The sequence below is a fragment of the Epinephelus lanceolatus genome, chromosome 1, assembly GCF_041903045.1.
Source record: "Epinephelus lanceolatus isolate andai-2023 chromosome 1, ASM4190304v1, whole genome shotgun sequence".
Taxonomy (NCBI): Eukaryota; Metazoa; Chordata; class Actinopteri; order Perciformes; family Serranidae; genus Epinephelus; species Epinephelus lanceolatus.
In genome coordinates, this window is record NC_135734.1 from 13942939 (window position 1) to 13955718 (window position 12780).

The 12780-nt window shown below is 41.0% G+C and overlaps 1 protein-coding gene across 2 annotated transcripts in view; it reads left to right on the forward strand.

The window, feature by feature from the left end:
• dip2bb (disco-interacting protein 2 homolog Bb) overlaps positions 1-12780 on the forward strand; it is a 53856-nt gene that overhangs the window by 33548 nt on the left and 7528 nt on the right. Inside the window, exons 14-30 of one of the 2 annotated variants that reach the window (XM_033627106.2) lie at positions 6-70; positions 190-283; positions 987-1106; positions 1204-1318; positions 1697-1836; positions 3499-3635; positions 3746-3826; positions 3972-4099; positions 4316-4430; positions 5953-6154; positions 6672-6784; positions 8127-8150; positions 8623-8703; positions 8818-8941; positions 9629-9750; positions 10808-10919; positions 12615-12724. In XM_033627106.2, coding sequence (XP_033482997.2) covers positions 6-70; positions 190-283; positions 987-1106; positions 1204-1318; positions 1697-1836; positions 3499-3635; positions 3746-3826; positions 3972-4099; positions 4316-4430; positions 5953-6154; positions 6672-6784; positions 8127-8150; positions 8623-8703; positions 8818-8941; positions 9629-9750; positions 10808-10919; positions 12615-12724 — 1883 coding nt within the window. The remainder of the gene's footprint in view (positions 1-5; positions 71-189; positions 284-986; positions 1107-1203; positions 1319-1696; positions 1837-3498; positions 3636-3745; positions 3827-3971; positions 4100-4315; positions 4431-5952; positions 6155-6671; positions 6785-8126; positions 8151-8622; positions 8704-8817; positions 8942-9628; positions 9751-10807; positions 10920-12614; positions 12725-12780) is intronic. The other variant, XM_033627108.2, reaches the window with a different exon arrangement.

A 12780-nucleotide genomic window follows, 5' to 3' on the forward strand; every position in this document is an offset into this window, starting at 1 on the left:
TTAAGGGGAAACTTTGGTGAATGTCCTTGACTTTAAAAAGGACATGGGCCTGTGGCATGGAGTTCTCACGGTAAGTGTGTGTGGGATTTTATTTTGCATTTTCTGTAATTTAAGAACAAAATTCAGTAGAATGTCGAGATGGGGAAAAATACTGTTTCAGCTGCTTAATCAGGTTTTGTTCGTTTCCAGGCTGTGATGAACAGGATACACACTATCAGTGTTCCCTATGCAGTAATGAAGGCATGTCCTCTCTCCTGGGTACAGAGGGTCCACATCCACAAAGGTATCACTACACTCTCAGCTTGAGAAATACCATATTATAAAAGTATAATATAATAAATGTTTAAAGGGGACTTAATGTGCACATTTTCAGATTCATATTTGTATTTTGGTTTCTACTAGATCATGTTTACATGGTTTAATGGTCAAAAACCACTTTACTTTCCTCATACTGTCTGTACTAGAACGCCCGATTCACCCTCTGTCTGAGATGGCTCAGTTTTAGCGCCTGTCTCTTTAAACCCAACTCACGAAAAAGTCCAGTCTTGTCTGATTGGTTGGTGTATCTCAGCGTCTTTGCAAATTTATTGCAGCTTCCAATGTCCCAGTAGGAGTATTATCTGAAATCGGGAAAAAATTAACAGAGATTATGAAGATTACATGTTTCACTGACGTTAGCATGTAGCTACATGTAGCAGCGTATGTAATGTAAACACTTGCACTAGCGTGCCTTGAGCAAATGACCATATAAAGGAATTTATAATAAGCTGATGGAGTATTTAGAACAGTGTGAAGCCTGAGGTCTTTGCTCACAGTGATTACTTTTTTTTTTTTTACTTTTACATTTATTTCTCACACTGTTTGAAACTTTGTGCATATTTAATATAAACATCCATCATTGTAACATAATATATGACAGAAAATAAGAAAAAGCATAATTAGTCCCCTTTATCATGATATGACATGTCACTCTTATTCCCATGCAGCTCGAGTTGCTTTGGTGAAGTGCCGTGATCTACACTGGGCCATGATGGCTCATCGGGACCAGAGAGACACCAGTCTGGCTTCATTACGAATGCTGATTGTTGCTGATGGTGCTAACCCCTGTGAGTACTTCATAAACCCCAGCCTTGTGAAACTAGGTTATTTCAGATGACACAAATTAGATGAAATATGCTGAATCCCCTTCCTCTCGCTGTCAAGGGTCGGTATCCTCCTGTGATGCCTTCCTGAACGTGTTTCAGTCCCACGGGCTGAAACCTGAGGTCATCTGTCCCTGTGCCACCTCCCCTGAGGCTATGACAGTAGCTATACGCAGGTATGTCACTGACCCATATTTCCTTTTTGTGTTGAGTTGTTTTATCATTATGTAAGAGGAAAGAGGCAAACACAGACAAAGACCCTTTCTTTTAGGTCTCCAGTCCCACCTTCCTCCCATTTATTCCTTCTTCCCACCCTCACACCATCCATTTCAACCCAAGGCCCATGAAAGGACATTATGCTTTATAAAAGACAAAGAGAAAACATGACACACTGCTTCCCTCAAGGTTTTCATTTTTACTGGTCTCACAGAGTGGATGAAGACGTAGTCTGTTGTATGTGGTGGTGTACAGGGGTAGGTGGGCAGATGGCTGAATGTAAGAACAGATGGGATGACTGGAAACGCTCATGTTTGATCGAACTCTCCCCCATGTAGACCGGGAGTACCGGGCGCACCCCTCCCCGCCCGTGCCATTCTTTCCATGGGCGGCCTGAGCCATGGTGTCATCAGAGTCAACACCGAGGACAAGAACTCCGCCCTGACTGTACAAGATGTGGGGCATGTCATGCCTGGAGGTGAGGAGAGAAGGAAAGATGAATGAGTCAAAAACTAGAAGGCCACTCAGAGAGCGCAGACCTCTGCCATGGCTAAATGGCCTTTTTGACAATGTTAACAAAAGCAAAAAATAATTTGTGCATCCACCCTGTGATTCATATATGTTCCAAAATTTAATGGGCTCTTCCATGGCCCATGCTTCACATTTCCACCAAGTTTCATGAAAACTGGGCAAGTATTTTTTCCATATTCCTGCTGACACAGACAAACAAGTCAAACCCAAACACAAACTGAATTCCTTGGCTTAAATAACAAATGACAAATAGGTGCTTGTGGAAAGAACTACCACAAAAAGTATTCATGAGTTACGTTATGTGAAAAATTGAAGCCCAATAAGCAAATAATATAAAGGATTTATTTAAAATGTATTGTTTCTTACACGGGAAAGAGTGATGTGTTGCAGCTTACACTCAAATCTTGGATGTTGGATCCTACCGCAAGCACAACACACCAACAAGTAAATACTCTCAAATGCATTAACACAAGATGATGAGGTATCTTTGGAAAAAAAAATAAAACGCTAAGCGCTTCCTGCGATGGATTACTTGCAGTATTTCAAGCAAATTCAAATCTTTTGAGTTTGATTTTCATTTCACACTGACATGGACATAAACCATTTGTTTTGTAGCAGGAAAAATGATGGTATGCTTTGTGAAATATTCAAGATTAACGTAAATATTTCTATGATGATGATGAAGTATTTTATTACTCTGAAATATTGACACTTGTTCTTTGCCTAAACTCAGGAACTCCCACATTGTGTGGTTTTGAGCTCACAGCGTCACCAGCTTTTTTTATCCTTTACTTGCCAAAAAGCTGTTTTTTAGCTTTAAGAAAAAAGCTGTTATAACACTTGAATGGTTTTTGAAGCGAGAAAATAACCATTGAGATTCCCAGTATGTGATCGCTTTATCCAAACAACACCTATTTGGAAATTTGAGACGACTTCTTCAGAGCTGCTGGCTCTGTTAGACCAGCTGGCCAGCATAAAGTTCCAAGAGCACATGTCGACAGTGTTTTTGTTATTCCTGTCACTGTCAGCAAAAACGTTAGCGTTGATACAGATGACGACGATAAAAGCAGGCTTAGATAATGCTAGTGAGGTGGCTCTCGCTGGGTGAAGGTGCTTTGTGTTACTGTTTGGCAACAGGCTAACAGGTTAGCTGCAGTTAGCTGTATGAGGCAGTAACAACAGCCAGAAGACTTATTCTTGAATTTCTGGAAGTGGGAGTGATTATCTTCAGCATTATCTTCAGTGATGGCATCACAGCCTCGCTGATATTCAGTACAACAGCACTCCCTCTTGTGTGACAGTGCTTAAGGAAATACTCCTGGTGTGTTTGTACATTACAGAAGAAAATGGAACTCACTTTCCACCTCTTTAAAGTTACACAGCTCAGACAATATATGTTCCTCCTGAATACTAGAGTTTGCCAACCTCAATAGCTAGAGGAAGAATGCCAGTTTTTTTATTGTGCAACCAAAAGCTTCTAGGAAAAGCAAGATGTTAACTTAGAAGGAAAAAGTCATGGGTTCAAAAAAGTGGGCTGAAATGTGTCATTGTTTAATTCCTTCAATTTATGAAGTCTAGTTGTCTGAATGTTCCCTTTGTATGTCTTCAGCTCTGATGTGCATTGTGAAGCCAGACGGTCCTCCTCAGTTGTGTAAAACAGATGAGATAGGCGAGATAATAATCAACTCCCGTGCTGGAGGCAACATGTACTACGGCCTGCCTGGAGTCACCAAAAACACCTTTGAGGTATGACAGAAGAAACGCACCCGCAGCCCGCCTGTGCCGATACAATCAAACAACATTTAATTAGTTTCTTTTGTGGTATATTTACGTCCTGTCTGTGTGGTTGTGTTCAGGTGATACCGGTCAATGCTAATGGAGTTCCTATTGGAGAGATTCCATTTGTGCGGTCAGGACTCCTGGGGTTCGTTGGCCCAGTAAGTGCAGCCGTTTCATTACAGCACAACATCTGTGGTAACTCGAGACGTCCTGGCAGCCATCCTTCTCTCTCTGTCTGTTTTTGAATGGATCTGTATGGTTGCACTACAATGACCCCGCTGTGTGTCCTCCCGCTCCCTGCAGGGCAGTCTGATCTTTGTGGTGGGGAAGATCGAGGGTCTGCTGATGGTGAGCGGGCGGAGGCACAACGCTGACGACCTGGTAGCTACCGCTCTTGCCGTGGAGCCAGTCAAGACAGTGTACCGTGGGAGGTGAGGAGACCACTAAATTCTTCTTCATGCAAAGTGTGTGTAGAAAGATGGTGAGCTCCTCTGTAGGAATCCTAATTTATCACTACTGACATCTGGTGGTACAAAAACAGCATAGCAGATCTTAAACAGTCCATGACTGGATGTCCAGTAAATACTGTGTGTAGATGTCTGACTTCCACACCCTCTTTATAATCATGAAATATTTGTGTGTGTCAGGATCGCTGTGTTTTCAGTCACAGTGTTTTATGATGAGAGGGTGGTGATTGTGGCGGAGCAGAGGCCAGACGCCAGCGAAGAGGACAGCTTCCAGTGGATGAGCCGAGTGCTTCAGGTTAATCACCTCATCATCTCCTTTCAAATGCTTTTATTGTGAAGTAGCTTTTCTACAAAAATACCGTTGTTAAAGGGGGCCTATTATGCTCATTATCAGATTGGGTTTCAACTAGAACATGTTTACATGCTTTATTGTCCAAAAAACTTTATTTCCTTCATACTGTCTGTGGGTGAACACCTGTATTCACTCTGTCTGAAATGCTCTGTTTTAGCACCTGTCTCTTTAAGCCACAAAGCCAAGTCTGCTCTGATTGGTCAGTATTTCCAGGTCTTCATATCTCTGCGATCTCTGCACCATCATTGCAGGCAGGGGAATGACTGCAATGGAGTATAACAGCACTTTCTACTGTGAAAATTTTCTAGTAAAAGCATCTAAACTCTTCACAATTGGAAATATTCCCGCAGGAATATGATCTAGAATTGGGGAGCTGATAACCACATCAGCAACCAAGAGTACATGTTTCACTGATTTTAGCATTAGGGTTGGGTGCTGTTAGCATTTGAACCAATAACAGTACTGGATCCAGTACCTGGATTTCGGTACTAGTACCCAGTGGTACATTTTTGAAGAAAATGTCATTTTTTACCAAGCTGCAGAGGTGATGTAGTGAATTAAAAAGCATTTCTGCTCCTCTGCTCTTTTCTAATCATACACAGAGGTAATCCTCTATTTCTGTCCTTTTGTCTACTTCTGTGTGTATACTAAAAGAATACAGGAAGAGAAAATAGAACAATCACTGAAACTATTGTGACAGATTGGTGCTGCAGCAATAGTTTTGGTTCACTGGGAAACCAACAGAGGGACTGACGGAACAGCCATGGAGCTCCGTAGCTGGCTTCTGGGCTTTAGGGTGCTTCATGGCACTTCTGCCTCTTGTCTAAACCCGGCATTCTCATCTAGATGTCCTCTTGGGTACCAAAATTTGGCACTAATAGATTTCATGTGAATCGGTACTTGGTAATACCAATGTAATTTGGTTGGTACCCATAAAAGTACTGCGATAGCACATAGCTACATGTAGCAGCGTAGGTAATGTAATCTAAACACTGCAGTAGCATATATGGGGCAGATGACCATATAAAGAAATCCAGCAGGAGCTCATGACAGCTTGTCTCAAAAGTAGAAAAAACAATGGAAACAGAGTAGTCAGAACGGTCTGAGGCCTGAGATTTTACTCATATGGATTACTTTTACATATGTTTACCACATTATTTAGATCTGGCTATGTTTTTAATATAATCAACCAAAACTGTAACATTACATTTATGACAGAAAATAAGAGAAAGCATTAAAGGTCCTCTTTAACAAAGGCAAAACAAGTCAAAATGTTTAAGTACAGTAAATAACTTGTTAGTGCCAGTAAATATGTGATTAATACCTATCATCCAGTGTGTAATACAGAGACAAAATCACTATTCTGCCCTCAATGTCCTTTAGTCACCTATAGTCTTTGTAAAATGTATTTTGTCTAATAAGTTATCCGTAAGCAGCTTCACTGTTGCTGTTGTTTCCTCTGCAGGCCATCGACAGCATCCACCAGGTGGGCCTCTACTGCCTGGCTCTGGTCCCGGCCAACACCTTACCTAAAACACCCCTTGGTGGCATCCACATCTCTGACACCAAGCAGTTCTTCTTAGACGGCAACCTGCACCCCTGCAACATCCTAATGTGTCCCCATACGTGTGTCACCAACCTGCCCAAGCCCCGCCAGAAGCAGCCCGGTAGGTGATGCTTATCCGCACGCAGTATCCCCCAACGATGAGAGAAATTGTTGCTGGTCTGGCATGTGAGAGTCAGTCAGGCTTATAAAGTGTTTTGTAAAATAAGAGCACGGTCAGTAGTGTTACATAATGCACACATAGCAGAGTTTGAATTTAGGGAAGCAGTGTTTCTGCCATGCTGGCCCCCTGGCTGTGGCAACGTTCGACAAATGTCACTTCTTGAATGCAGCCACGTGAATCCTCTGTATTCACATTGGATTAGTTTTGTTTGTTCTGTGACATCTGTGTTTCCTAAAATAGTCATGCAGCTTAGGATGTTTACTTTGCAGTTAAGTAAGAATTAAACTCATGTTGAACAGGATTAATATTAAGGTGACAGGTATTAAGGTTTTCTTGGGTAAAACATGAAATTATTGTGAAATGTACTGTATTACAAGCATTTTCTCCCTCCTATCTCTTCCTGTTTTCTTCTGGTCTTACCTTGCCCTGTCTCTCTTTTACTCTGTTTCTCTTGTAGTTGGTGTAGGTCCTGCGTCCGTGATGGTGGGCAATCTGGTGGCAGGAAAGAGGATTGCCCAGGCAGCAGGCAGGGACCTCGGCATGATCGAAGACCAGGATCTTGTCCGGAAGGTAGTTTGACCATGATCACTGTAACTCCCACTTTCAACCGGCATTTAACTCCGTATCTGATAACTGTTTAACCACACTTCGATTTTCAAAGGAGCCACATGCATGTCCCTCAGAATCAGTCGGGAACTTGTGCACAGTTTCCAGTGTGTTGTATGGCCACATAGTCAGGTTTGAAGTAGAGGTCGACCAGTAGTGTTTTTTGAAAGGCTGATTTAAAAATGGTAGTTTGGAACAGGAGAAAGCCCATTGTTCAACCAGAAAAATATTTTGCAGTGTCAGATATGAACAATCTTTGACTTAATTAAAACTAAAATTAAATAAATATATAAATCTGGAACAAATCAAACTAAATGAAAAAATGTCAGTGGGAGTGATTCTTATTTTTATTAGTTTTTAGTTTGAAACAAGGCTTTTATTTTGAAACTGGTGCCAACGTTCAATCACCCATGGCCTCACAGACTTTCGCTCCAGTATTGTATTGTTGGACCCGCTGTAGCTGTGCAGCCAGAAAATTTATATGCATGTTAAAATGAAGAGTCAAAACACTTAAGGTACGTGTCCCCAGGATCCGGCATGGCCATGCTTCTTACTCATTGCCCAAGGAAGCGGCTGCACCGGGCATTCAGGGCGTCTGCTCTTCATTTGCATTATGTTAACTCTTGGGTACTTTATGCAAATCAGGGACATTTGGCGCAACTCGCCACCTCTGGGAACTCCTGATAAACTCTGAAACAAACTGTTTTGGATCTGAAATACACAGACAGAATCGGCAACTGCATGGCGTATTTCTTGATCGTTTACAGAGACACATTTTGGTGAACAATATTCATATTATTAGACAAAGATGCCAACGAGCCACCCTGTTGGTCTGGTTTGAAATCCAGAAACAGCCAGCCTACATGTCTAGTGGCACACCCATCAAGTGTCCAATGCTGGGAAGTGGCACAACCCCTCACATCTAAAAACAACCCTGTGGACTGCACCCATAGATACAGTCACACAGCAGAAGGGAGCTACCCTCTCTCTGGAGCTATACCCACTGATCAAGCACCTTTTTGCTTGATTTAACACAACCCTCCCTTCTTCAGCTCCCGCATGAGTGGTGGAGGCTGTAAAGCCATTGGCCACTAGTCCCACCAATAACAGTAATTTGTAAAACATCCTATGGGTGCCGACTAATCAGCCAAACTGATAAATTGGTCGACCTCTAGTTTCAAGCCTTTCCACTGCCGGTGTAGCAATGGCCCAGGCTCAGCCACAAGTCAGTCTTAAAGATGTAAAAAAAAAAAAAAAAAAACCTGGACTCTTCTCTCCTTCTGCTCTCGTCCCTCTCTGGATGTAGCTCTGTATGTGGCCCACTGTGATGGTAAGAATTACGGCCCCCTCTTCTGGCGTCTTCCCCTCCTGTCATGCTCTAATCTATATTGTATTGTGGTTTTTATTATGTGCGTTTGTGATAAAATGTGGCACAAGCAAAAATGTGCATGTTCATTTTTTTTTATCTATGTTACAAAATGAGTACCTTCTGTAGCTTTCCCTTGTTTTACTGCAAACCTTTCACACCCTAAATTATTGCTCATTATTCTAAGAGCAGGATTGGCTCAGAGTCTGTGGTGTAAATTGTTTGCACGTTGGCATGAGATCATTTATGCTAGTCAGCTGTGTACTGAGATATGCAGTCTCTGAGCACCGCCTTATTATTTTTTTAACTATTAAATTAAGTTCTTCCATCAGCACAAACTCCTCCCTCTATGGTTGTGTTTGTAATAATGTATAAAGATTATTAAAGCACACCCTCAGATATACAATAATCTAGTTATTTTTGCTTTTTATTTCAGCATCAGTATTTGACAGAGGCTCTACAATGGAGGGCACAGACAGATGCAGACCACACCCTCTTTGTTCTCCTTAATGCTAAGGTGAGGAGTTTTTATACTTTGACGGTGATGCACAATGATAGTGCTATATGAATTACTTCTTGTGTTTCTGGTGACCTTTTATTCCTTCCTGTGTGCATTATTTCTGTTCTTCAGGGTGTAACAGTGAGTACAGCGACCTGCGTCCAGCTTCACAAGCGAGCAGAAAAGATAGCCGCAGCGCTTACTGAGAAAGGCAGCATCAACACCGGAGAGAATGTAGTGCTGCTATATCCTCCTGGTTGGTCCTGCCTCTGGCTTCCTGTCTGTGTCTATGTTTTACTTCCACTAAGATTAAAGGAATACTTCAGCCCTGAAATGACCATTTGTACTGTATATCAATTATTTACCCTGTGTTGCGTTGAATTCAGGAAGCAAACTTTGTTTTCCTTGCATGTCTCTGGTGAATGAAAAATCCAAAAACATTGAAAAACTTTAATGAATTGAAGTCATAATTGACAGCATTTAAAACCAGCAAAACTATATCACAACATTGGTTTACAAATTCGCGCACAACTTGTGCAGTATTATTCAGGTCTCGTTTATCCAACTGTAGGCTCACTACTTCTAAAACAGACAGTCCTTTCTAACGGGAAACTGAGCTGAAAGTGAAACCTATCTATGCTCTCTTCAAACCCAGCCTTCATTATCAAAACAGCAATTTTAGTTTGTGTTATTGTGTGACTTTGGTGAATCCAAACTAACCCTTTAAAACACCAAAAATCGGATTCTTCGTTCACTTTGGAGGCATGCAAGAAAAGCTTTTTTTTTCTTTCATCTTTTTCACTAAATTAACATAACACAGGGTGAGGAAATGATATACAAATGGTCACTTCAGGGGTGAGGTATTCCTTTAATTTTTGTGAGTTTTGTCTCTCTTATTTATTTACTTTTTTTAATCCCCTTTTGTCCTCCATCTTTCTCCCAGGCATTGATTTAATAGCAGCTTTCTATGGCTGTCTCTACGCTGGATGTGTTCCTGTAAATGTCAGACCTCCGCACCCTCAGAACCTGGCAGCTACGCTCCCTACTGTCCGCATGATTATTGATGTAAGTGTGTGTGCTCTTCTACTGATGCACATATTTCATTACATGCTCATGGGTTTGTGTTTACATACATGTGTTCATTCATTTAATCTTAATATCAGGGTATTTTAGTTGTGGCCTACATGGACATTGAGCTACCTGTGATGACCCTTTCAATGTATGACTTGTTTTGTAATCGAGCATCATTTTTGCTACGAGGTTAGACTTCCTAAACAAAAAAACTGCAGGTCACCAAAAATCTGACCAATGACTTAGACTGAAAATAAGGGCACCCAGTGTCAGTGAAATGCTTTTCATCTCTAAAGGGGCTTTATAAGACATTCATTACATTAATATAGCAGTAAACCACTATTTGCTACACAAAGATAAAATGGAGTAATGGCATTCTGAGCAAAGAGTGATGTCACACTCTCTCTTTGTGTTGTAATCCAAATTTCTCTGTTCTTTGTTTTGGTAGACAGTTCAGATGCATGTGCATGAGAGACCCTGTGGGTGTATCCGAATGGCTAGCTAATCACCACAGCTCTGCGCTGTGCTCATACAGCAGTTATCACTGTCAGCACTGTTGCCGTTGTTAGAACTGTACAGGCATGGAGCAGTTAGCTGCTGGCTCAGCCAGCTCCATGTTGAGAGCTGAATGCAGATTATCCTGGCTCAGACTCTGAGTCATAGATGTGCTCTGAATGTTGCATGCATACAGCTCCTTTAAATCGCACCATTTCTAAAGGCAGTCCTGCACACACTGTATGTCCTATGTGTCCTATTGTGATTTATATCTTTTTAAACTGTTAATGTCCCGCTCAGAACAAAATCTTGTGGTCAAATTAAGGGACTTTTATCACAAGGGTTTGTTCATGGGCTTTGTTTATGTAAAAGAAAAAGAATTCAACTAACACTTGGTTATTTTTTAAGTTCTCAGAAATCCAAAATCGTACCAGCCTCAAAACTCCATTATCAGTTATGCTGTGTTATGATAGGCTATAAGAAGATAGATCATGTTTTTGGCAGTGTAAAGCAGCTTCTTCGGTTCAGATGACTCACGCTTATGTTTTGTTACCAGGTCAGTAAAGCTGCATGTATCCTCACCACTCAAGCTCTCATGAGGACTCTGCGCTCCAAAGAGGCTGCTGCTTCTGTAAACATTAAAACATGGCCAACAATCATTGACACAGGTAAGATACCAAAGATGGGCCTTTTTTTCCACTGACATTTTGACTTGTCCTCGAAGCAAAAAGACATGTTTTAAATAACATTCACAATGGCTCTGGGGCTTCAGTACAGAAAAATACCTTAACTACTTGTCCTATCTTCAATTAAGTTTCAAAGATAAGAAAAATCCTATCTTTCTACTACAGAAGCAATTCCCAAACTCATGGCTGTGTCCTATCTTATCTCAGACCTCCCATCTTATCTTAACTCAAGAAGTCCTAACTATAACTGTAAATTCAGTGCATCAATCTGCACTCGTCCTGTCATGCCTGAATCTATGTTTAGAATGCACTGGCGGGCTGCTCGAGATTGACGAGCCATAATATCAACAGCTTTCACTTGTCACAGCTTGCCATTATGGACAAAAAATGACGGGCATTTATTTATAGCTAGGAGGAGTCGCAGCAGCTAATTGTGTCAGTAGAGGAGAGGAAACCCAGGTTTTCATGAAGTTTTCTGCTCAGTTTTTTAAATTCATCATTTTAAGTGTCATCATACAGCTTTAGTCGTCTTTCAATCATTATATTTTGTTGTCACTGTCATACAGACCTGACAACAGTGCTGCTGCCATGTTTGGCAGTTATTTTGAATTTAAGGTCTAAGCCATCCTAATTTCTGATTCCTAATTTGGGAAATCCCCAAGTTCTTTAATAGCTAATACCTATCCCAAGATACAATAGGATTTTTTTAAAAATCCTGAATGCAGTTAGAAAACATGTTTCTGAAATACCAAAAGTCCTAAATGTCATCCCAAACTGAGTTAGGATAGGATTTCAGACTTAGGAAGTTTCTGTAATGAGGCCCCTGTTCTATAAGTGTCCCAGTGAGCCATGACAGTGTGAAGCATGGAATTCACTCATCATTCATTTTTTTTACACTTGTGCTTTTCCTACTCTGACATGTCAAAGTGTCTTCTGTGAAAATGGGCTGTTGTCAGGCCCAGGCAAAACTTCACCATGTGTTATTAGGTCATTTATCAACAGGACTTTTAATACTCCAAAGTGCTGCAAATTAATGTGGAAAAAAAACATAACACAATTACAGTGGTGCCACCATCAGTCCAAAGTTCAACTTTAACAAATATTTTAACCCTAAATCTACATTAGGTGTACAGAGTTTTATGATAGATGGTTAAAAAAAACACTCAATTTTTTTAGTATTTGTAATAAGAAATGACTGTACTCTTAAATAAAGACCATGTGTACAGTAGTTAACTTTCTCATGAGGCAAATTCAAGACTGTAAAAAAGACTTATCAGTTGTGGGTAGGACATCGTCACAGTGACTGACTGTGTATGAAGAGCACGGTACTGTCAGAAAAGTCGGTTATCATGGATTGTTTGTAGCGTTTAGACAAACAGGAAGTGGGACAGTGCTTTCTCCAGTCATTAGAAAAAATGCTCAGCTGTTGGACAAACTTGTGGGTAGATTAGTTGTTTCATACTGTATGTTCTGTGTTTCCCTTTTAGTGTATTGGTATTATGATCTGTAACATCTGAATTCAAATGAATTCATACCAGTATATGAGATAGCACTAACTGACAGTAGTCAGTTAGCAAGATGCATCTGGTTAGGGTTCATTTATTTTCTCATTGTTGCCCAGTATTATTTAATATTCACTTAGCTCTGTGTAAAACCTGCACTGTTTCCTGTTTGCAGATGACCTTCCTCGCCGTAGGCCTCCACAGATCTATAAGCCGCCCACAGCAGAGATGATTGCTTATCTGGACTTCAGTGTGTCCACCACAGGCATGCTCACTGGGGTCAAGGTGAGACTGATGAGCATCACTCTCAAATACAGCAGTGTGCTCTCGATACTCTTGAT